The sequence below is a fragment of the Abrus precatorius genome, unplaced genomic scaffold, assembly GCF_003935025.1.
Source record: "Abrus precatorius isolate BTA unplaced genomic scaffold, Abrus_2018 Scaffold3, whole genome shotgun sequence".
Taxonomy (NCBI): domain Eukaryota; kingdom Viridiplantae; phylum Streptophyta; class Magnoliopsida; order Fabales; family Fabaceae; genus Abrus; species Abrus precatorius.
Window position 1 is genome coordinate 34,019,187 of NW_020874373.1, and position 22,085 is coordinate 34,041,271.

Genomic DNA, 22,085 nt, shown 5'->3' on the forward strand with positions numbered 1-22,085 from the left:
ATAAGTCTTCTCTTTATTTCTCTAAACATACATATATATCTACTATTAAGGTTATTAGTGATTCTCTAGCTATCAAACCTATTAGCCATCTTGGTACTTATTTAGGGGTTCCTATTCTTCACCAAAAACCTAATAGATTCCATCTAACCTTTATTTTAGATAAAATCAGGAAAAAGTTAGCACTTTGGAAAATGAACTCTCTTTCTATGACTGGTAGGGTTACTCTAGCCCAAGCTTGTCTAATGAGTATACCTGCCTATATCATGCAATCCTTGGTAATTCCCTGTCTGCAATGAGATAAATAGCCTACGTAGGAATTTCATTTGGAGTTCTTTAGAAAAGCAGAAATGTCACCTTATTGGCTGGCAATTCATATGCAAACCTAAAAATGAGGGTGGCTTGAGATTCAGAGATCTAAATTTACTTAACAAGGCCTCTATGATGAAATTATGCTGGAGGATGGTCACCTCTCCTTCTGAATTATGGGCTCAAGTTCTTTTTCACAAATATAATTTTAGTCCTAGTTAGAATTTTGGTGTGAAGAAAGTTTCCAGCTAGTCCTATTTATGGAAAAATTTAATGAGTATTTGGACTGAATTTTCCCAAGGTCTAGGCTGGTGTGTTAGGAATAGAATGTCCATTAAATTTTGAACTGATAATTGGATCCCTCAAGTTGATAGGTTGATTGACCAGGTTGTTATTCCTAGCACTGAGCTTGATTTGGAGGCTCTTGTTGCTTTGTTTGCTGCACAAGGCAGCTGGAACTGGGATAAAATCCACTCTCTCCTTCGTGCCCATATAGGTGATCACATCTCTTCCATTGACCCCTCTCTTAGACTTACAAGGCCTAATTCTGCCTTCTGGTCTATTTCCAATAATGGGTTATTTTCTCTCAAGTCTGCTTATTATATGCTGGATAATGTCTATCTTCATCCAGCTAGTAGGACTAACCTATTCAAAATTATTTGGAAGTGGAAAGGTCCCCTAAAATTGCTTTTCTTCTTTGAAAATTAGCTCATGGTAGATTATTTACTAATGAGGAGCGATTTCTTAGAGGTATGTCTGAATCATCTTCTTGCCCTAGGTGTGGAGATGGGCCTGAATCTATTATGCATGTATTACGGGATTGTTTCTTTGCTAAGAAGATTTGAGATAATTTTATTTTCTCTAATTAGTGGGTCTCTTTTTTCAGCTTGGGAATTTTCAATTGGTTACTGTCCAATCTCTCTAATTCTCACTACTCTCTCTTCCATAATTGGTCTATTTTATTTGGCTGTGTTATTTGGAATATCTGGAATGCTAGAAATCTTTTTGTTTTTCAGAATTGTTTTTCTCAGCCTGGTAATGTTGCTAAAAAATCTTTATATGATGCTAATTATTTTTCTTTTAATGGCAGGTCTAGTACTACATCTTTTTCCAATTTAATTTCTGACTTTGGGTTGGTTCGATAGAGTCCTTCTCCTTTTGATCAGTTCAAACTAAATGTGGATGGAGCAATTTCTAATTATAATGGGGTGGCTGCCGGTGGAGGATTAATTCGAGACTGTCATGGTAAATTTTGTTTTGGGTTTAGTAGAAGCCTGAGCTTTTGCTCTCCTCTCCTTGTTGAGCATTGGAGAATTTATTTTGGTATTCAGGTGGTTATTTCTGCCAAAATTCAAGTAATTTGGATAAAGAGTGATTCTAAGAAAGCAATTACTCTTGTATTGAATGTCCAGCTTCCTTCCCACCCTCTATATTCTTTACTTTGTAATATTAGAAATGCTTTGAAATCTATTAGATTTGTGAGATTCGCTTATATTTGTAGAGCAGTGAATCAATGTGCAGAGTTTTTAGCTAAATTGGAGCTAGATTCTCTAACTTCTTGTTCCCAGATTATAGATCCCCCTCCCCTTCTCTTGCCTTTCTTATATTTGGATTCTAGTGCTCATGGTTGTCTTAGGCATAGTGTCTAGTTTGTCTATTGTTTTGGGCTTTTAAGCCCCTCTTTCTAGCAAAAAAAAAAAAAACAACAAAATTATCAACTTATTTTTATTTAACACTAATTTTAATTAATCTTTTATAATTAATTATTTAAATACAAAATTAGATATTAAAAATAACTTTAAATCCTTTTTTAATTTTATCATAAAAATAATCATTTTATACCATTTAAAATAATAAATTATTTTAAAATTACTTTACACTTAATAAAACTTTTTGTATAATCAATAATCACAATAGTTAGTTATAAGTATAATCGATTATACATTTTCATTTTATTTTATCTAATTCAAATTAACACGCACTACTTAATATTCTGTTGTTTCAAAGATTTAACAGTAACGTTGAAATCTTTGATATTAGCTATAATTTTGCTTTACAATGAAAGTCTTAAAAAATGATCTGGAAGTTAGCACCATTGATTAAGAATGAACAATATCAAATATAAAATTTTTATTCACCAATGAGCTCAGTTAAACAAAGCCTATGTTAGAATGCACCATTGATTAAGAACTAGTGACAAGACATGAAGTTTGTTAGCTGTCATATGAATTTCGAGGCAACGAGGATGACAGAAACACATGATAGTTGACCCCGTAGACCCTTCCTTCTTTTGTCCGGCTGCATAAAGAAAAGAGAGAAAAACAAATTTATTTAAATAATTCTTAAAAGTTTTTTCTATATTTTGAAATTTATTTTTATTTCTCGTTTTTCCGCCAATCTAAATTCTAAGTAAAGGATAAATTTATCCATATAAAATAAATAATATCATTTATAATCAAAAGAGATGTGAAAAACAAAGAGACAGATAAGAATGTAAAATAAGATGAGTGGTATAATTAAAGAGAAAAAATCATATAAGAATAACAATATTACTCAAAGAAATTAACGGGACATGCGAAGAAAAGCTTCATTTATATAGAATAATTGAAGTGTAGGGAATATAATTTAGTCGTAAAAGTGAGATTCTTTCCCTGGCCTCTTCATAGTCCAATCAAAAATCGTATTTCTTAAATAAATCTAATCATTTATACTTTTTAATGAACGACTTGCGATACAGTCTAATCATAATTAAGTTCTAAAATTATTAAATCTAAGTTTTTAAAATTGGATCAATAATTTGATTTATTTTTTTTTTTACTATGCATAAAGGATTCATATAGAAAGAAACAATATTTTTTGGAAAAAAAGGACAGATCAAATTTAACGTGTTGAAAAAGTTTCTTAAAGATGGAAAGTGACATATTAATTTGTGTCTTATTTTGTCTTTATTTAATTAATTTAATATTGATAGAAATTTTGAAAATGATAGAGAAGAAAAATCAATTCACTCAAGTCTATTATTTAAATAAAGCTAATTCTCCAAGTTAAATATATCTAAAATTTTTGAAGTATTTAAATTTTAGTATATAAAGTTGGATTTTAAAATTAATAAAAGGTTAGGTATCTTATTTATTTTATTTTTTGATCAGTACTTCTTCCTAAAACCAATTTAGCTGAGTTATTCATCGTGGTCATTTCCTTCAATTTCAATGATCTTGTTTTAATGTCTTGGTCGTAAAGAAGTTGTTCCACCTTCTTTCTTATCTCTATGATGTCCAGCACAATTTCGGTGATTCGGTGCCGTTTTCTTTGACTTCCTAAACAAATAAATAATATTTTAATAAATGAATAGTAACTTCATTTGACTATAAATAGCCGTGAGGAATGAAATCAGAATATGCATCGCAAGAGGGTTTATCAAGCATTGATAGAATTCTAGTGAGAGAAAAATAGAGTGTTGAGTAAATCTTAAGAGTGTGAGAAAAATATACTGGGGTGGGTATCATCTTTATTTCTTCTTGGTATTACAAAATTTGTAATATTTGAATAGGAAGTGGGTCTCACTGGGTACACTATATTTTACATCTTTTGTGTGATAGAGTGTTGAAAGGATATTGTAAATATCTCGAGATATAGTGGAATATTTTTCAGAGTTTGTCCCGTGGTTTTTCTTCCACATTGGAGGTTTTCCACGTTAAATATTGGTGTTCTTTATCTGCTTATTTTATTCAGTTAGAATAATTCTTAGTATGCTCTGTGGTTGCAGTTTAGTCTGATCTTCCACATCAGAAAAGAATTATTTCTGTTATCCTTCCGTGGCTGATTGTTGGATTGCTGGAGAAGTGTGTATTTGTATTAGTGTTGTAACTGGAAAGGTTCTGACTAAGGAAAGACTTGGTATTGAAGTGATCCGTTGTGATCCACCTTTCTTTCCTGGGAAGTATTCCAGTGCACACTTTACAAGTTACACCGCTGCGCTGTTAGATCTATTTATTAGGTCTGAATTATTGCTTGCCAGTTTACGTCAGATTTTTAATTTACACATCCAAGTTATTCCGCATTTGAGCCCAACAATCTCTCCAGTCCAACCTTCCACATATCACAAATATATGACATATTAACAAATTGATCGCTGAAAAAAGGCCAACACAAGGTGTGCCACCACATACACCTTCTATAGTAGAATTCCACCCACAATGACTAATAAAGCAAGCTATGGCAGGATGGTTCAATATCTTCTTTTGTGGAGCCCAACCAACAATTTTACCTTTGGTTCCTTGGAATTCATTTGGGTATGCATTGTTTATTTTGTTTTCGTTATTTGGACGCACAACCCAAAGAAAAGGCCTATTGAGGAGATCAAGTGCAAGAGCTAATTCTTTGAATTGGATGGGTTCAATTACTGCCAAACTACCAAAGGAAACATATACAACAGATTGGGGTGGATGTTGATCCAACCAAGCTAGGCAAGTAGAATCTTCTTCCCAAAATGAACTTTTGTTGGTGTCACTTTGCATCAATGGGCCAATTGGAAGAAGCTTTGGTGATATGGCTAGTGCTCCAGGCTCAAGATCACAAGAGGTGTTGCAAAGCCACCATTCTCCTAACTTAAAAGTTCGTGTATCTTCTACCATGTGAAGGAAAAAGTTCTTATCAATACTACACCAAGGCAAGTTTGATGTGTCTATCATAGGCGAATTTGGTACAAGCTGAATTTTCTGCTTGCTGGTTGGTAGTCCTACAATGTTAAAAGAAAATTAAGAAAATTATTTGTCTTTGCTTACAATCTGATACAGCGATAGACCCTTTTTATATATCGACAAAATTAGTGAGAAAGAGACTATCTAATCAGAATCTTAAGATTATTAATTAAAAATATATTAAAATACGTTAGACATTATAAAGAGAAATATATTAATAATATTCTATGATAATGTTTTTAATTTTTTATTTCTTAAATCACTGATCTCCAAACATTGGTTAACATTTACCAATTAATAATAACAATATGAGCATTACGAGATTGATGAAAAGACAAAAACCATGCAATTTAACTGCACAGATCGATGGAGAGTCAAACTACAGTTTGTCACTGTATTTTAAAGTTTTTAACATACAAATAATGGATTAATTTATGTAATAGAGTAATTAATCAATTCTTACCAGTTTCAGAGTCAATAATTCCTTCATCAATAAGCCTTGGGATGGATGCAAAAGAGGCCAATGAAGTAGCTGATGCAGGCCATAGAAGAGCCCCTTTAATTCCCAATTTGTTGCCGACATCTAAGGCCCATCCTATGTTTTTAGAGACAAGAAGACAAGTGATATTGTTGTCACCATCCAAAGCATTGATTTCTTGTATAAGCTTGTGAAGCTTAGTAGGCATGGTGCTTCTGAGTGACAAAATTACCTTTGTTTGGTCACTTCTTTCATCTTCTGGATCCAAACCATCTGGGAGAGAGACAAACTTTATGTGTGACCCCAAGTGGTCAATTGCATTCTTCACTCTCTTTTGGCTGAATTCAGTGATTAAAAATGTGATTTTGCAACCTTGTTCTATCAAAACCTGAGAGAACTGAAGAAGTGGATTGATGTGTCCTAGAATTGGATAAGGCATAACTAGAAAATGTGGATGTCTCATTTCTGTTATAAATGTGAAGGGAGAATAGGGATTAGGGAGTGGACATGGAGTAGAGTTATGATAGAAAAATGTCTAAATTTATAGCACGACAAAATTAAAGTACACTATACAAGTATTTTTCACGTTCTTATCGAAACAAAATTGAAATTTTATTTTGATAAATAAACCATGTTATGAAGCTGAAATTCAAATTTTTATTCGATCATAGTATTAAAAAAAATACCTCTAATATAATATAGATCATAAGTTTTATCTGCTTTTTGATTTGTTGCTTGGTGAGAAGGTTGATTGAATTAGTTGGTTTCTTCAAGTGATACGTGGGTCTCAAGAAATCTAATAAAATAAATAGTGATAATGTGTTGATTTGCTTCTACAGTCTACAGAAAGGTTGACTGAATCACATGGCTTCTTGCGGTACGGGGGTCTTAAGAAATCTTCCACTGAAGTGAAAAAACAAAATGTATGTATTTTTAAAGTAAGAATAAAATTAAAGTGAAAAATAATTAAAAATGTATTGTTGAATTTATGAGATATTTTAATTAAAATAAAAAAAAGCATGTAGTTTTACTCTCTAAATTTGCATCTAACTCCCAACAAAATAATAACAAAAAATGCTAATTAATCAAATACACGAGTACAATTTTTTTTTAGTTTTATCTATATCTTAATCTAATGCTCCTATAGAAATCTTATATTTTTTTTAGAGTGAAACATCAATATGCTTTGTATTGGGGTCAATTTCTTTAGTTGCCAAAGCCAACCTTTCGGAGAAAGTCTACATAAATATAATATTTAATAAATTGTTCGATCTGAGTAACAAATTTCGTTACGACAACCTCCGAAACACGAACACGATGGATTAAGATTCGATGTACGTATCTGCATTATGCTGTGTGGGAGAAAGGGACCATTCGGGTGGGGAAAAAAATTCCACTCTTTAGGTTTTTCACTTTTTTTAGGTTAGAAAATTATTAACCTTTTTTAATACTCTCTTCAATGTTTTTTTATTAAGATCCAAAAATAAGGAATTAGATTTTTTTAGGAGAAATTTTATATTTTAGTTTAAAATGATTTAATTAATACATTTTGTGATGATTTTGAATAAAAAAAATTTAAAGCCTTAGATATAAGATAAATGATAAACTAATGAAGAAACTTAATTATAATAACTAAAAAAAGTTGAGGAATTAAATTTACCAAACAGTTATTAGCTAACCAAATCACACATTAATTATAGTAAAGAGATTAAGAGTATAATAAAGTTAAAAGTCTAGCTTGGTCATTTAAAAATAATAATAAATTAATAAGAACCTAACAGCAATGTAAAGTTCAAAATTTTTCAGCGGTAAAAGCTCTGAACAGTTAAAATTAAAAGCTCTTGTTATGTTGACAATCATTGTTTAATATAAGGGTATCATAAAATTTGAAGCTGATCCTCTAATATTCCATAATCATCATTTTTCCTATTCTGTATTGTGAGTTTGAATGGAAAAATAATTATTCCCTTAAATATAGGGAGAAATAGTCTCTATTGTTTATTGGAAAGCCCATGTTTGTGAGAAAGATTTATAATATTATTCAATTTAACGCATGTTTTTTACCCTCCAAATTTTATATCCATATTACATCCTTTTCTATTTTTGTTTTCTTCTTTTTTTGATATCACACTCATCTATGGACTAACAAAATATTTGTGTTCTTGCTTTTCTTTCTTTGCTCCATTTATGTTCATAATGCAATTTTTTTTTTTAAACCTCGCATTCTCAACATTTTTGAAGTTTTGCACAAGTTTCTTTAAGTTAATATTGGGCACAAGTTTTGGCAAGAAAAACCGAGCCCTTGGACTTGCTCTGTTCTAGCTAGTGTTAGCTGAATGAAACCAAATGAAATTATTGAAAACAAAATTTATGCAACACATAAAAACAGATTGGCTATAATAATTAATGAAAGGAACACACGATTCATTGAATGAACTTACAACACAAACGGGATGTATACGACAGGACACGTTTATTCTAGATCATTTTGTCTATTACATAAATATATGTACGTAATGAATTTCAAACATTAAGAAAAAAAACAAAAAACATCTAATCCAAAGTATTGTTACTTTGCCCAGTTGATAAACTTTTCAACATTTTTTGAAGATTGACCACCTTTAGCTATGTTCTTCAATGTCAATTCCTTTAGTTTCAAGGAACTCGCCTTAATGTCTTCATCCCCAAGTAATTGCTCCACCTTCTTCCTTATTTCTTCCTTTGATATTATTCCATTTTCATCTTTGTCTAATCCCACTCCAACCTTCCACACATCACAAATATATGACTTGTTAACAAGTTGATCCTTAGCAAATGGCCAACACAAGAAAGGTATTCCACCACATACGCCTTCTATAGTAGAATTCCAACCACAATGACTAATAAAGCAAGCAATGGCAAGGTGGTTCAATATCTTCTTTTGTGGTGCCCAACCTACAATTCTTCCTTTACTTCCATGAAATTCAACAGGGTATGCATTGTTTACCTTGTTGTCATTACTAGGACGTACAACCCAAAGAAAAGGCTTGTTAAGAAAATCAAGTCCAAGAGCTAATTCTTTAAATTGGTTGGGCTCCACTACTGCCAAACTTCCAAAGGAAACATATATGACAGAATGAGGCGGCTGTTGATCTAACCATTCTAAGCAAGTTGTGTCCTCTTGCCAAAATGAACTTTTGTTGCTCTCACTTGCCATCAAGGGGCCAATTGGTAGGAACCTTGGTGATATGCAAAAAGCAGCTGGTTCAAGGTCATAGGTAGAGTTGCAAAGCCACCAATCTCCTAACGTCATAGTTTGCATCTCATGCACAATATGATCAAAGTGTAACTTATCATGGCCGCGCCATGGTAAGTTTGAGGTGTCCATCAAAGGCATATTTGGGGAGAGTAGAATTTCTTGTTTCTTAAAGGGAATTCCTACAATGCCAAAACTATATAATGAATGCTCAAATTTTGACATAAAATTACTAAATAAATATAGTATAACAAGAATAAGAATTATTAGATATTATTCTCACCATATGAGTCTATAATCCCATCATCAATCAGCCTTGGGATGCAATCACACAAGGCCAAAGAAGTAGCTGATGCTGGCCATAGAAGAGCCCCTTTGATTCCCAACTTGTTGCCAACTTTCAAGGCCCAAGCCATACTCATTGTGACAACTATACAGGTGATCTTATTGTCAACATCCAAAGCATTGACATCTTCTATGAGCTTGGGAAGCATAGTGGGCATGTTGCTTTTGATTGAGAAAACAACTTTCTTCTGATCACTTCTATCATCTTCAGGGCCCAAACCATCTGGGAGTGTCACAAACTTTATCTCTGATCCTTTGAGGTTGTCTAGCCCAACACCACTAGTTGTGTTTAGCCGTTTGTGGCTGAACTCTGTGTTGAGAAAAGTGATTTTGCAACCATGTTTGGCAAGAAGCTGAGACAAGTGCATAAGGGGATTCACATGTCCTAGAACTGGATATGGTATAACAAGAAAGTGAGGGATACCCATGTGGTTGAAATTTTGACTCTCAAGAGAATGAGTTGTGAGGAGATTGAAAGATGCAAGTGTGAGTGATGAAATGTTCCAATTTTTGGGTAAAAGCTTGTACTTTGTTGCCATTAAAGATGAATTGACTTTTCGGCACAAGAGTACTAGGTTCATTTACTCGAATTACGAACATATGGACGCTTGTTTCGTTTTCATAGAACACGTACAAAAGCGTTAATGAAAAACGTTAATTCTTAAACAGTAGTTTTAAAAAATAATAGGAAAACTATAGATATATCAATGTTATTTATGCAACACATTCTGAAACAGTTTACACCTACAAATAAGGGAGAAAAAAAGATGTATAAGATAAAATAAGTGGCGTAATTAAGATATCAAAAAAGTAAATGATATATATATATATATATATATATATAATTGTTGTAAAAATTTATTATATGAATAACATTCATCGTATGAAAAAGCTTTTCTTTTGAAGCTCACGAAATTTATTTGATTTCATTTACGACAAAAGGAGTTGCGTTCTCTATGAATTGAAATGGTGTCGTGTTTCTCTTCATGGACAAATGCTTCGTTGTCTTAGATTGCTTTTCCTTGGGCGAGGGTGGTCACAGAGATCGGATTCCCTACCGTAATAGTGACTGAACAAAAATAAAATCTTCAATCTTAATTTTATTTTCATCTATTAAAAATTTTATAATACAAAATTTGAACCATTGCATCATGACTGCACGATCCAATAGTTAGATTATAAGTGCTGGAATCCAGGTCTCTGCTCACCAATAAATAGCATGTTTCAATTCAAATTTAAAGGATATGAATAAATTATTTCAACGCCATTAGTAATAATTTTTGTACTTCATTCACATTTATAATTTTTTAATGTGTTTTCAAATATATCTTTAATAAATTTTGGAGATTTTTTTGGGCTAAAATCAACTAAAGTTGTAATTTTTAGTAAATTATTGTCCTAAACCCTAAACTTAAACATACGATGTAATTGACTATATCAGGTTTATTCAGCTCAAGTCATTAAATTACAAAAATATTCAATTTGTTCATACGACAGTTATTGTAAAATCAACAAATAAAGGGGGGAAAAATATGAGAGCTTGAGTTGGACGGATTTGCAATATCAAGTTAGAAGAATGCGATAATATTAATCTTTGTAAAACATTAATCTTTTTGTCTATCCAGTTTATTAAAATGCGATAATATTACCTGACTGTTACTTTTATGATTCATGTCAAGCCTATATAATATTAAAATTTTAACAGACCTTATATAATTAAATAATTTTAATCTTACATCACAAGGTCTTACATTCTATTATGTTTACCTAGCGAGTTAGCTAGGTTCATTTCAAAACCATTTGGTAAACGAAAATTGATTTATTATGTGATATTTTCATTGAAAAAGAGAACAGAAGAAAACATTAAATAGGTCGAATTCTATTAAAGTTCGTATGGCCCCGTTTACGGTGTTATATACATTCGAGGATTCATATAAAAATAGATATACATATAGGGATATTAAACAGTTAAGATCTTATTTAAAATTTTTATGTTTATCTTTATATATTTTCACATTATTCTATTTCAGAAAATTGAATCAGATTCAGAAAAATCATAGCTCCATTAGCTGGAATAATATAAGGACCTACCCAGGAAAATTATGCCAATCTCCTGCAAGCCTATCAAACCGCACTGTTCCACCGATTGTAGGCACCGCAACAGTACTTAATTTGCATGAAAATTTTGCTTCATTGTTTAATTTTACTTTTGCCTCTTATACTCTTATTCTTTTATTGCATAAAAAGAGTGTGAGTGGTGCTTGTGTCAAATTGAATTAAACTTACGAGTCTTCCACTGTTATTATCTTATTATATAAAAATTTATATAAAGATATAAATAGACAGATACATGCATATACCCAATATCTGTAAAGAAGAATCGTTCAATGTTAGCTTCATTTTCATATTTTGGCAGCAATGATTGTATACTCATGTTTAAAAAGATATTTAAAAACAATCTTTCTATGTATATAGGTGCTTTTGTTTCGTCTTTAAGAACGCCAATGTTTTTTAATATTATATCAGATATCTGACTAATCTAGATCAAGACAGGTACGATTATTATTGATATTTTTTTTTCTTTCAAACTTTACTTGCAATATCAAGATAGTGTAGACACTTTTGGAAGGACTTTTTAACCACTATACTTCTAATGTCGAGGGCTAATATCTCATCTTCGTCTATAAAAATCCTTGATTTAACTTTGAATTAGAAGGAAAGTTTGAAATTTTGCATTTCTTATCATAATTTTTTTAAAAGAATACATAGAGAATTAACTGAATCACGTAAATTCTTTTGTTATTATTCTAAAACATCTTAAAATATTTTTGACACCTATCATCTATATACTAAAATTTTGATCCACTATTTTAAGTTTCTCAGTTGAAATACATGCACACATTATGTATGAAAAGGTTTGTAAGGAGAGGAGACAAAAATTGATTGATTATTATACCTTTAACGTAAATAAGTAAAATTATTAAGCTTAAGTATTTATATTTAAAATTATTTTGTTAGTAGTCAACATATTTTAAGCAAAAATTACTTTTTTACGTTCTTTAAGATAGAAAGATTGATATCTTAAGAAAAAAAAAGAAATAGATTAAAATAAAACAGAGATAAAATAAAATATATGATGAATATAAATATTAAGAAATGAAAAATTCTACGAATTCGAATAAGTTTTGGCAAGAAAAATCATGCCTTTGGACTTGGAGCATGTTTGCACAATATCAGCTCAAAATGCTTATCTTCATTTGACTTTGATATTTGTTTATTTATTTCCTTTTCATCTAAAATCAAACTGATTTTATGATTACAAGAATCCGAATGAAGCATTCCAAAAATGTTATTCTTATCCTAATGTCTGGTGAATAAAAACCAAATGAAGTTCTGAAAAACAGCCAAGTTCGTTACAAGTTACAACAACTTCCAAACTATTACTAGTCCTCTCAGTTGATAAAATTTTCAAGATTCTTTGAACAGTGACATCCTTTAGCTATGTTCTTCATGCTCATTTCCTTCATTTTCAACGACCTTGCTTTTATGTTGTCTGTCACCAACCACTTGCTCCAATGCCAGTCCAATGCCAGTTTTGTGTATAACTATTGTCAGTCCAACCTTCCACACATTACAAACATATATATGACCTGTTACAAATAGGACATAGGAAAACGGCCAACACAGAAAAGATTCATGTTATAAATTTAAGCTTAATTCACCTATAAGGAGTATTTTTTGTTATATTCTTATGTAAAACATCTAAACAACATATTATTATGCACATGATAATTGTTTTGTGTATAACTATTGAAGATATCTTTTAGACTTCTAGTAGTTTCTTTTGGTTTTTTAATTTGTTTTTAGACTATGTATATATTGAAAAAAGATATAATATAATATATATATATATATATATGATAATAAATATAATATTATTTTTCAATTGTTTAAATAATAAAATTGCTAGATACCCATTCTACAGTATAATTGACTTTAAAGAGATTGCAAGATCCGAATGTGAGTGAGAGTTTTTTGGACACACGTTTGTGGTTGTACTTGTTTGTCGTTGAAGATGCCTTGACTTTTCGGGCACGCTAGTGAAAGTAATCGTTGTGGACTCGAATATTCTACCTCCTCTCAATGTTGAATATTAGTCAATTAAATCTCTAAAATTATCAAAATATTATTTTTAATTATGAAAACTGTCAAACTGTTGTTATTTTAATCTTGCTATCAATGTTGGACAAATCCATTCTATTGATGTCAAATATAGATACTCGTATAATCCACTTGCATCCGTATCCTAAACATATTTGTTAATTATTATTTAATTATTAGCGATATTTTTTTATATTTTATAGAATTTATTAAAATATTTTCTTATTTTTAAGGATTTTATTTCTGTAGAATTGTTATTTGACTAAGATCAAATCAATGGTATCATGAAATATTTAATATGCATATAAAAGTAATAGTATATTTTAGTTAATATATATTCTCATACTTATATTATAATCATATTGTATCCGATACTCGCCATGCAGTACAACATAGCTTGCTATTGACATCATTACCTTTTTCTGCACACCCATCTCACTCTTCTTGTATCCCTGAAATTTTGTATGTGTTCACTGTTCAAAAACTCATATAGGTGCTTATCAATGACATTGCAGGTGATGCTTTTGCAATGGTTTCCATGTGTTTAATTTTCCGTGATTTGAAGTACTCTAGTAGATGCAATAATTAGTGCTATTACTATAATACATTTGTTGAAAGCCTGAATGAGGAATTTAGGATTACTCTGTGTAGAGAGACAATCGACACTCTCAGAAGTTGCATAGTGTAGAGTTTACAATCATGTTTTAACAGAATGCAGCACTCGCAATTATGAACCTTAGAAAATTTTGAAAAGGCAAACCAACCGACAACTAGCTCAACACTAGTTAATTGATTTGTTGGTAGTGTCCCTAAAATGTTATTCTTCTCCTAGTGTTGTTGAAATGAACAAAAATGTTCTTGAAAAAGGATAACTAAACCAGAACATTTTGTTACTCTGCCCAGTTGATGAAGTTTTCAAGATTCTTTGAAGAATGCCCACCACTTACAATGTTATTCATGGTTAACTCCTTCAGTTTCAACGACCTTGCTTTTACATCTTCATTATCAAGAAGTTGGTCCACCTTCTTCCTTATCTCTTCCTTAGATATTAGACCACTTTCTTTCTGGTCTAATCCAAGTCCAACCTTCCAAATATCACAAATATATGACTTGTTAACAAATTGATCCTTTGAAAATGGCCAACACAGGAAAGGTACACCACCACATACACCTTCTATAGTAGAATTCCAACCACAGTGACTAATGAAGCAGGCTATGGCAGGGTGGTTCAATATTTTTCTTTGGGGTGCCCAACCTACAATTTTGCCTTTACTTGCATGGAATTCATCAGGGTATGCATTGTTTACATTGTTATCATTACTCTGAAGTACAACCCAAAGAAAAGGCTTGTTAAGGAAATCAAGTCCAAGAGCTAATTCTTTGAATTGGTTTGGGCCCATTACTGTTGAACTTACCAAAGGCAACATATATGACAGATTGAGGTGGCTGTTGATCTAGCCATTCTACGCAAGTTGTATCTTCTTGCAAGAATGAACTTCTGTTGTTGTCACTTATCATCAAGGGGCCAATTGGTAGGAATCTTGGTGAGAGGGAAAATGCTGCAGGCTCAAGATCATGTGTAGTGTTGCAAAGCCACCATTCTCCTAACTTCAAAGTTTGAATCTCTTGTGCAATGTGATGAAAGAGGATCTTACCAAGGCCACGCCATGGAAAATTTGCCGTGTCCAACATAGGCATATTTGGGGCCAGCTGAATTTCTTGTATTTTGGTGGGATTTCCTGCAATGCCAAAGGAAATTAACTGAGAAATTAAGATCAGCCATTGGGAGCTGAAGTTATAGATAAGATTTTCTGATAATTCTCAAACGTAAGTGCTGGGATTAGAATCAAGAAGAGCATTTAATGTTACATTTGGCTTGATTCTCCTAAGTCTATGTTTTTTACAAGCTATACTAAACAATTGTTTAGTGAAACATAAAATATTAGAACAATGCTATTTATCTGATATGGATACATGTGGCAGCAAAGAAACAAGTGGTGGTGGAACAGAAAATTCACTTGTCCATAATGTATGTCATTTTTGTAGTGAGTTTCATTGTGTTCATTCATACATATTAGTAGGTGTTAATTAGTAATTATACTCTTAAAAGTTTTGACATGGAAGTCCTAGAGATTATCAAAACAATTTATATCATAGCAAATAAATGACCTACTTAGATACATTTTGGTATTCTATATCTGAATATCAAAACCACCATCATCCTCCAAAGTTATCCTACTTCTAAAAGCAGCTCTTTTCAGATGTTTTCAAAGATAACAGGAAAATTTACCCATTTATGTATAATATACAACAAAATAGCATTTTTTTATACTGAAACAAACTGGTTCAATAATTATCAGTCCCTTCTCAGAAACATACGTATTCTTTATTAACTTTGTGAATGTAACAAGGAGTAAATTAAAATATCTGTAGTGTCACAATGAACAGAAAATATGATTCTTACCATCCGAATCAATGATTCCATCATCAATCAACCTTTGGATACAATCACATGTGGCCAACGAAGTTGCAGATGCAGGCCATAGAAGAGATCCTTTGATACCCAATTTGTGGCCAACTTCCAAGGCCCAAGCCATATTCACTGTGACAATTATGCAAGTGATCTTATTGTTAACATCCAAAGCATTGGTATCTTGTATGAGCTTAGGAAGCATAGTAGGCATGTTGCTTTTGATTGAGAAAATAACTTTCCTATGGTCACTTCTATCATCTTGAGGGTCCAAACCATCTGGGAATGTCACAAACTTTATTCTTGAACCCTTCATGAGATTGTCTAGTCCATCACCTGCTGATGTGTTTGCTCGTTTGTGGTTGAACTCTGTGTTCAGAAAAGTGATATTGCAGCCATGTTTGGCTAGAAGCTGAGACAAGTGCATGAGGGGATTCACATGTCCTAGAGATGGATATGGAATGACAAGAAAGTGACGGTTAGCCATCTAGCTCAAAATTGGCTTTAAGAATTCAGAGGATGAAGTTTTAGAAGATTGTAAGATCAAGTGTGAGGTATTGTTCCTTGGGCAAAGATTTTGTAGTATGTTATCATTCAATATATAAGTGTGAGCTATCAAAATTGTTTATACATTATAATATTACTATAATACTTTTATACTATTTTTTATATTTATTTTTTATTATATTATCTATCACGTCTTTTTTTTTTTCCTTGTTTTATCCCTCAATTCATTTAACACCTAATTTAACAGGTGTCAAGCAAAAATTTCACCATCATAATAGACTGAGAACACGAATATGAAACTAAGAACTTTAAAAAAGTTTTTATTTGGTTTCATTGACCAAATGTAAAATGAATATTAATGTAAATATATTTACGTTGCATTACATCGTTTGTTGCAAAGTACAATTATATATATTGAATGTAAAATATTTAAATGCACAAAAACATGTTAAAGAAAGTCCTTATCCAGTCACGCAAATCTATGTGTGAAACTTCTGCAAACTTATGAAATCACACTGCTTCACCGATTAGAGCGCCACAGGGCTACTTAGTTTGCAAGACATTTGTTTATTTGACCCTATCATCACACTGCCCAAGCATTAATCTTTGCTTCACTATCGATGAACAGGTCGATAAAAGACACGAAAAAAAAAAAATACGTGATAAATTGTTTGTTCATTGACAAGATGCACTCTTACTGGCTCAACCTGACGTAATTTAATTTTAAAAAAAAAAAGGCATAGTTTAAACTACATAAAAATTGTTGCTAATCAAGAGTTCGATTCTGATTGTGAAGGTAAAAACTTAGTGGTAATTATTGTCCAATAAATATTTATTGTAATTCCATTACATAGAAGTTAATAATTTAATTCTCACAAAATATATTTGCTCAATACTTAAGTCTAATTCACTCTTAAAAAGGTAACTCATAACAAAAAGATCACTCTAACTCTAAGAGTAATTTCTCTGTTCCAAACTAACGTAACACATCTTAATAATAACCAATATCAAATATAAAATTATAAACTTCCATTTGCTTTTTCTGTTTCCATCACGTCAAATTTCAAGATGATGGGAAAAGCTTTGTTCACAACATCAGAGCGTCAAACAGAACATCCTCATCCTTTGAGCCACTCCTCAAACTTTCTGAAATTCTCATAGGATTGCCCTCCAACTGCATTGTTATTTATGATCATCTCCTTAAGCTTTTGACACCTTCCCCTTAAGTTCTCATCTCCAAGAAGTTGATCCACTTTCTTCTTTATCTCCCAACGTGATATCAACCCTTTCTCATCCAAATCAAATCCCAACCCAACATTCCACATATCACAAATATAAGCCTTGTCAAATAGTTGGTCAGCAAAATAAGGCCAACACAAGAAAGGTACCCCATTGGACACACCTTCCATGGTAGAATTCCAACCACAATGACTAATGAAACAAGCTGTGGCAGGATGGCTTAACACCTTCTGTTGAGGTGCCCATTTCACAATTTTACCACAAGTGCCTTGAAATTCATCTGGGTATGCGTTTTTGGTGCCTCCACTTGCATCCTCACGCACAACCCAAAGAAAAGACTTGTTTGTGAGTTCAAGTCCAAGAGCTAGTTCTTTGAATTGATCAGGGTCAAAAACGGTGAAGCTACCAAAGGCAATGTATATCACAGAACAAGGTGATTGTTGATCAAGCCAAGTCAAGCATGATAGGTCTTCTTCCCAGAATTGTCCTAGTGATCTAAACTCATCATCAATCTCCTTCAGTGGACCGATTGGTAGGATCTTTGGTGATAAAGATAATGCTCCAAGTTCAAGTTCACTATTGGAGTTGCAAAGCCACCAATCTGTTAATTGTGAATATTGCATCATATTTGCAATGTAATTATATATAATCTTCTGCTCGGTTGAGTCTCCTATGCAGCACCATGGTATGTCAGCTGTATCCATAACTGGCATTCTTGGGGATAGCTGAAATTTTCCTTTTACAATTGGGAATCCTGCAGTGGTAACCAGAGGGAACTAGATGAAGTATTTATACACACATACCCGTTACATGCATAAGGTTTGAGCAGTTTATCTTGTAAGATAAATAACTTTATCTTAAACAAATTAATAGAATTTTATTTATAAAAAAAATAATACAACTTTTAATATAATGTTTTAGTTTTTTTAGTATATCCAAGATGAAGTTATTTATTTGTGGAAGAACTTGAGCAATTCTGGTAATGTTATTATCATAAATGCTACAGTTGCATTACCTTTAAGGGATAGGTTTGCATTCAGAAAATTTAAAGTTTCTTTTCTTGAATGGATACATTTGCAATAAGAAAATGAAAGGGCATTGGAGGATCATCTAGCGTTTACATGTGGTTCCGTAAAGGTAATTATGAAAAAACTTGACAACATTCACCGATGAAGAAACGACCAACAACAACTTGACTTCTAATGTTAGACAATCAAGATCAAACTAAGGACGTAAGTGAAGTGAATTGTTTATGAACAAAATTTAAATATTATAGCATGTGTATTAGGATTAATTTCCGATTAAAATCATTTTTTTATCTCAATAATTGCTATTGATTATAGTTTTTAAAATGAGATGTCAATTTTTATAAGATTAATTGTTATTAGTTGAACAACACTAAGAATACTTATAACAATATATCTAAACTTGTTAATTTAACTAAATAATTTTTTAAAAGATATTAACATTAATGATTTATAAATAACTAAATGTGCATTACTTAAAGATTTAAGAATTGTTTGTTTTATAGTTAGAATATCATTTTTTTCACTTTTCAATACAAAACATTTTTTCTAATAAAAGTATGTCATACAAATTAATTTTTATATATCTTAAAAATATTCAGTGATTTAAATTTAATTCTATTAAACTTTAAAACAAACAAACACTTAATAATTTTACTATCTTATTTTTATTTATCTAATTTTATTTTTTAAAAACTAATTAAACTTTAAGGCTCTTTTTAATAAATATAATAACAGAATATAATTAAATATTTTTTCATCTTATCAATTTTTTAGTGTTTATTTAATTAATTAGAAATGATTAGTTATATCTTACTTTCTAATATAAACTTTATCTTCTAATAGAGTTTGAATTAAAAATAGTTGAGATAAAATAACATAATATATTTAATTTATTATTTTGATACATATAAAATAAGATCATATATATCTTACTTTTATCATTTTTTATTTTTTATTTGATTCAAATATTTTATCATTTTTATTCCGTCTACTAAGCATGTACTGAAATGATAACGATCAACCTTTGAATGAAAAACACAACATCTGGGTCATTAAAATTTCATTTTTTTAACTCTTCAGTAATAAAATGCATGCTAAATAACAAATTAACAAACCTAACAACTAATTCAACGAAAACTTTGATAATTAAAGGAGAAAATAATCAAGACATACATAAGTTAAGTGACTTAAATTCAAGCTTCATATTTTTAACTAAACAAGTTAAATTCTAAGTTTTGAATTAAGTTAATATAATGAAAAATGTTTGCTTATTTTCTGTTTCTGAGGCAAACTTAAAACCCAACTAGAATGAAACTAAAAACGAGAGTAGTTGAGCAGTCACTGATGAGCGTTTATATATCCTCCGTTATCTCCATCAAATGTAAATGAGAAAGTAACACAATAATTCCCCTATTATATAATTACGAAAAAGGAAATAACAGCACAATAAGTAGAAAAGTGCATTTCACCAAATAGTCCGATGGCACGATTCTAGCTATTAAGACTTAGAATTTGTTTTTATATAAAAAAAAAATTTAAAATAATTTAATTTTAGCTTTTTTAAAAAAAATCACTTCAAATAACTTTTTTTTAGAAGTTATATAAGTAAATTTTTATTAATAATTTTAACATTTAATGGTATTAATACATTGAATTCTATAATTAAAAAAAAGTTATTATATATAACTTTTTTTTCTTGCAACAGATTAGAAAATTGTTTTTTTTTCAAAAATTGAGACAAATGACCTTAAATTCATAACTGATGAAAATGTCAATGGCTAACTTCTGATTACCAAATGTCTTACCATCACTGTCTATAATTCCATCTTCAATGAGTCTTGGAATGTTGTCTTGCAAGACAAATATAGCTGCTGAACAAGGGCAGAAGAGAGCACTTTTGATTCCTAGCTTATTAGCAATTTCCAAGGACCATGCCATATTCGCATCAGCAACTATGCCAGTGATTTTCTCACTACCATTATCAAAAGCATTAATATCCCTTATAACCTTCTCAAGCAAACAAGGCATGGTGCTTAAGATTGCCATGCATAAACTAGCCAAGTCATTTCTGTCATCATGAGGGCCTAAACCATCTGGAACAGAGATTAGTCTAAATCCAAATCCATCATGATTAACATGCTCATTTGTCGCACTCACCTTTCTCTTGTGGTTGAAATCTGTGTTGATAAAGGTGACTTTGAAGCCTTGTTGGGTTAGTTTTTGAGAGAAGTGCATGAGAGGATTGACATGCCCTTGAGCTGGAAATGGCAAAACTAGTACATGTTTCATACCCATCTTAATCTTAACTAGTTTGTGAGTGAGTAGAGAAGACAAATGAGAGGTAGTGGTTCTTATTGAGATGGAGAAGAAGCATTTATAACGATGCTGGAGTCTGCAGATAGAGAAGGATTGAGAAGCTGAGCTCTTTATTAAATGATTTGAAAAATAAAATTATATATATTCTCTAAACTATGTATATCCTTAGGAGAGATAAAATTTTAAAAATGACCACCGTACGCAGCAAAGTTTTTCGTTTTAATTTTTTTTATTATTAATACATAAATATATTTCTACACTTATGAAATAAAAGGAGGGTGATATAAGTATAAAAAATGAACAAATAAAAGATGAAATAAAAAAAAGATAAATTTATGATAAAAGAATGTGACAAAAATTAAAATTAATTACTAAAATATCAACTTGTTTTTCTTTTACTTTTACTTTTAAATATTATATAAAAAGTAGTGAGGTAACTTATTGTTACTTTTACTATTTTTTATATAATTTTTTTAAAATGAAAATAAATGATATTAACAAAAAGAAAGAATAGATATGTTATTTAATAAATAATTTTTATAAATTTTAAAAATTTTCTTTTACTGTTAGTTTCTTGTGTTTCTTTTTCAGTAAAACCTAGAAAGGTTGGGGTTAAAATTCTAAGAAGATATTTGGTAGGAAGATTTTTCTAAATTTTGTAAGAATCTTATATTAATAGATTATATTTTCATGTTTGGTACAAATTTTAAAACTATAATAATTTTATTTTTTAATTATATTTTCTATCAAAATATTTTTATGGAACTTTTTACCAATTAAGAAAAGTTTAAACTATATTCATTAAAACAATTATAAAAATCTCTTAACCATAGCAAACATATTTTCATTCTTAAATTATGGTGTGTCCCATGTGTTGAGGAAACATAAAGAATGCGGTGAGGCAATGTTCAATGAATTCGAATCAATTTTGACAAACACACCTCATACATGATCGCCATCTTTATCTATATAGTTTTATATCTCAGTATATAATCTGTCAATCATAATTTTTAAATAAAATATCTTGAACCAAAATGTGTTTAGATATTATTTTTTATATATTGAGTAATTTTATAATTTAAATTTTTATGAATTATTTTTAAATTTTAAAAATTATATTTCTTTAAATTAATTTTATTTAATATAATAAAATATTTATTGTAAATGCGTTTATGTAACGGCTTTCGGATTATGAAAGTGATTCTTGTGATGAGAAAGGCTTAGGTGACTGAGACTGGTGAAAAAATTTAACGTGGAAAGCCCAATAGCATTTTGGACTGTTTGGTAAATAGAACAAAAT

General features: G+C 30.6%; 2 protein-coding genes and 2 pseudogenes across 2 annotated transcripts; all 4 read right to left on the reverse strand.

Annotated features, from left to right (window-relative positions):
* Positions 1-1,695: 1,695 nt before the first annotated feature.
* On the reverse strand, positions 1,696-5,984 carry LOC113862545 (annotated as a pseudogene).
* A 1,873-nt stretch (positions 5,985-7,857) lies between these two features.
* LOC113861701 (UDP-glycosyltransferase 83A1-like) lies at positions 7,858-9,605 on the reverse strand. The gene is made up of 2 exons (XM_027494690.1): positions 9,003-9,605; positions 7,858-8,901 (listed from the first exon to the last, which is right to left on the reverse strand). Exons 1-2 carry the CDS (start codon positions 9,601-9,603, stop codon positions 8,054-8,056), a joined length of 1,449 nt encoding a protein of 482 aa, XP_027350491.1. The 5' UTR covers positions 9,604-9,605; the 3' UTR covers positions 7,858-8,053.
* Positions 9,606-14,115: 4,510 nt separating this feature from the next.
* LOC113863708 lies at positions 14,116-16,182 on the reverse strand (annotated as a pseudogene).
* A 1,138-nt stretch (positions 16,183-17,320) lies between these two features.
* Positions 17,321-20,764, reverse strand: LOC113862546 (UDP-glycosyltransferase 83A1-like). The gene is made up of 2 exons (XM_027495627.1): positions 20,263-20,764; positions 17,321-18,195 (listed from the first exon to the last, which is right to left on the reverse strand). Exons 1-2 carry the CDS (start codon positions 20,762-20,764, stop codon positions 17,321-17,323), a joined length of 1,377 nt encoding a protein of 458 aa, XP_027351428.1.
* Positions 20,765-22,085: the final 1,321 nt, after the last annotated feature.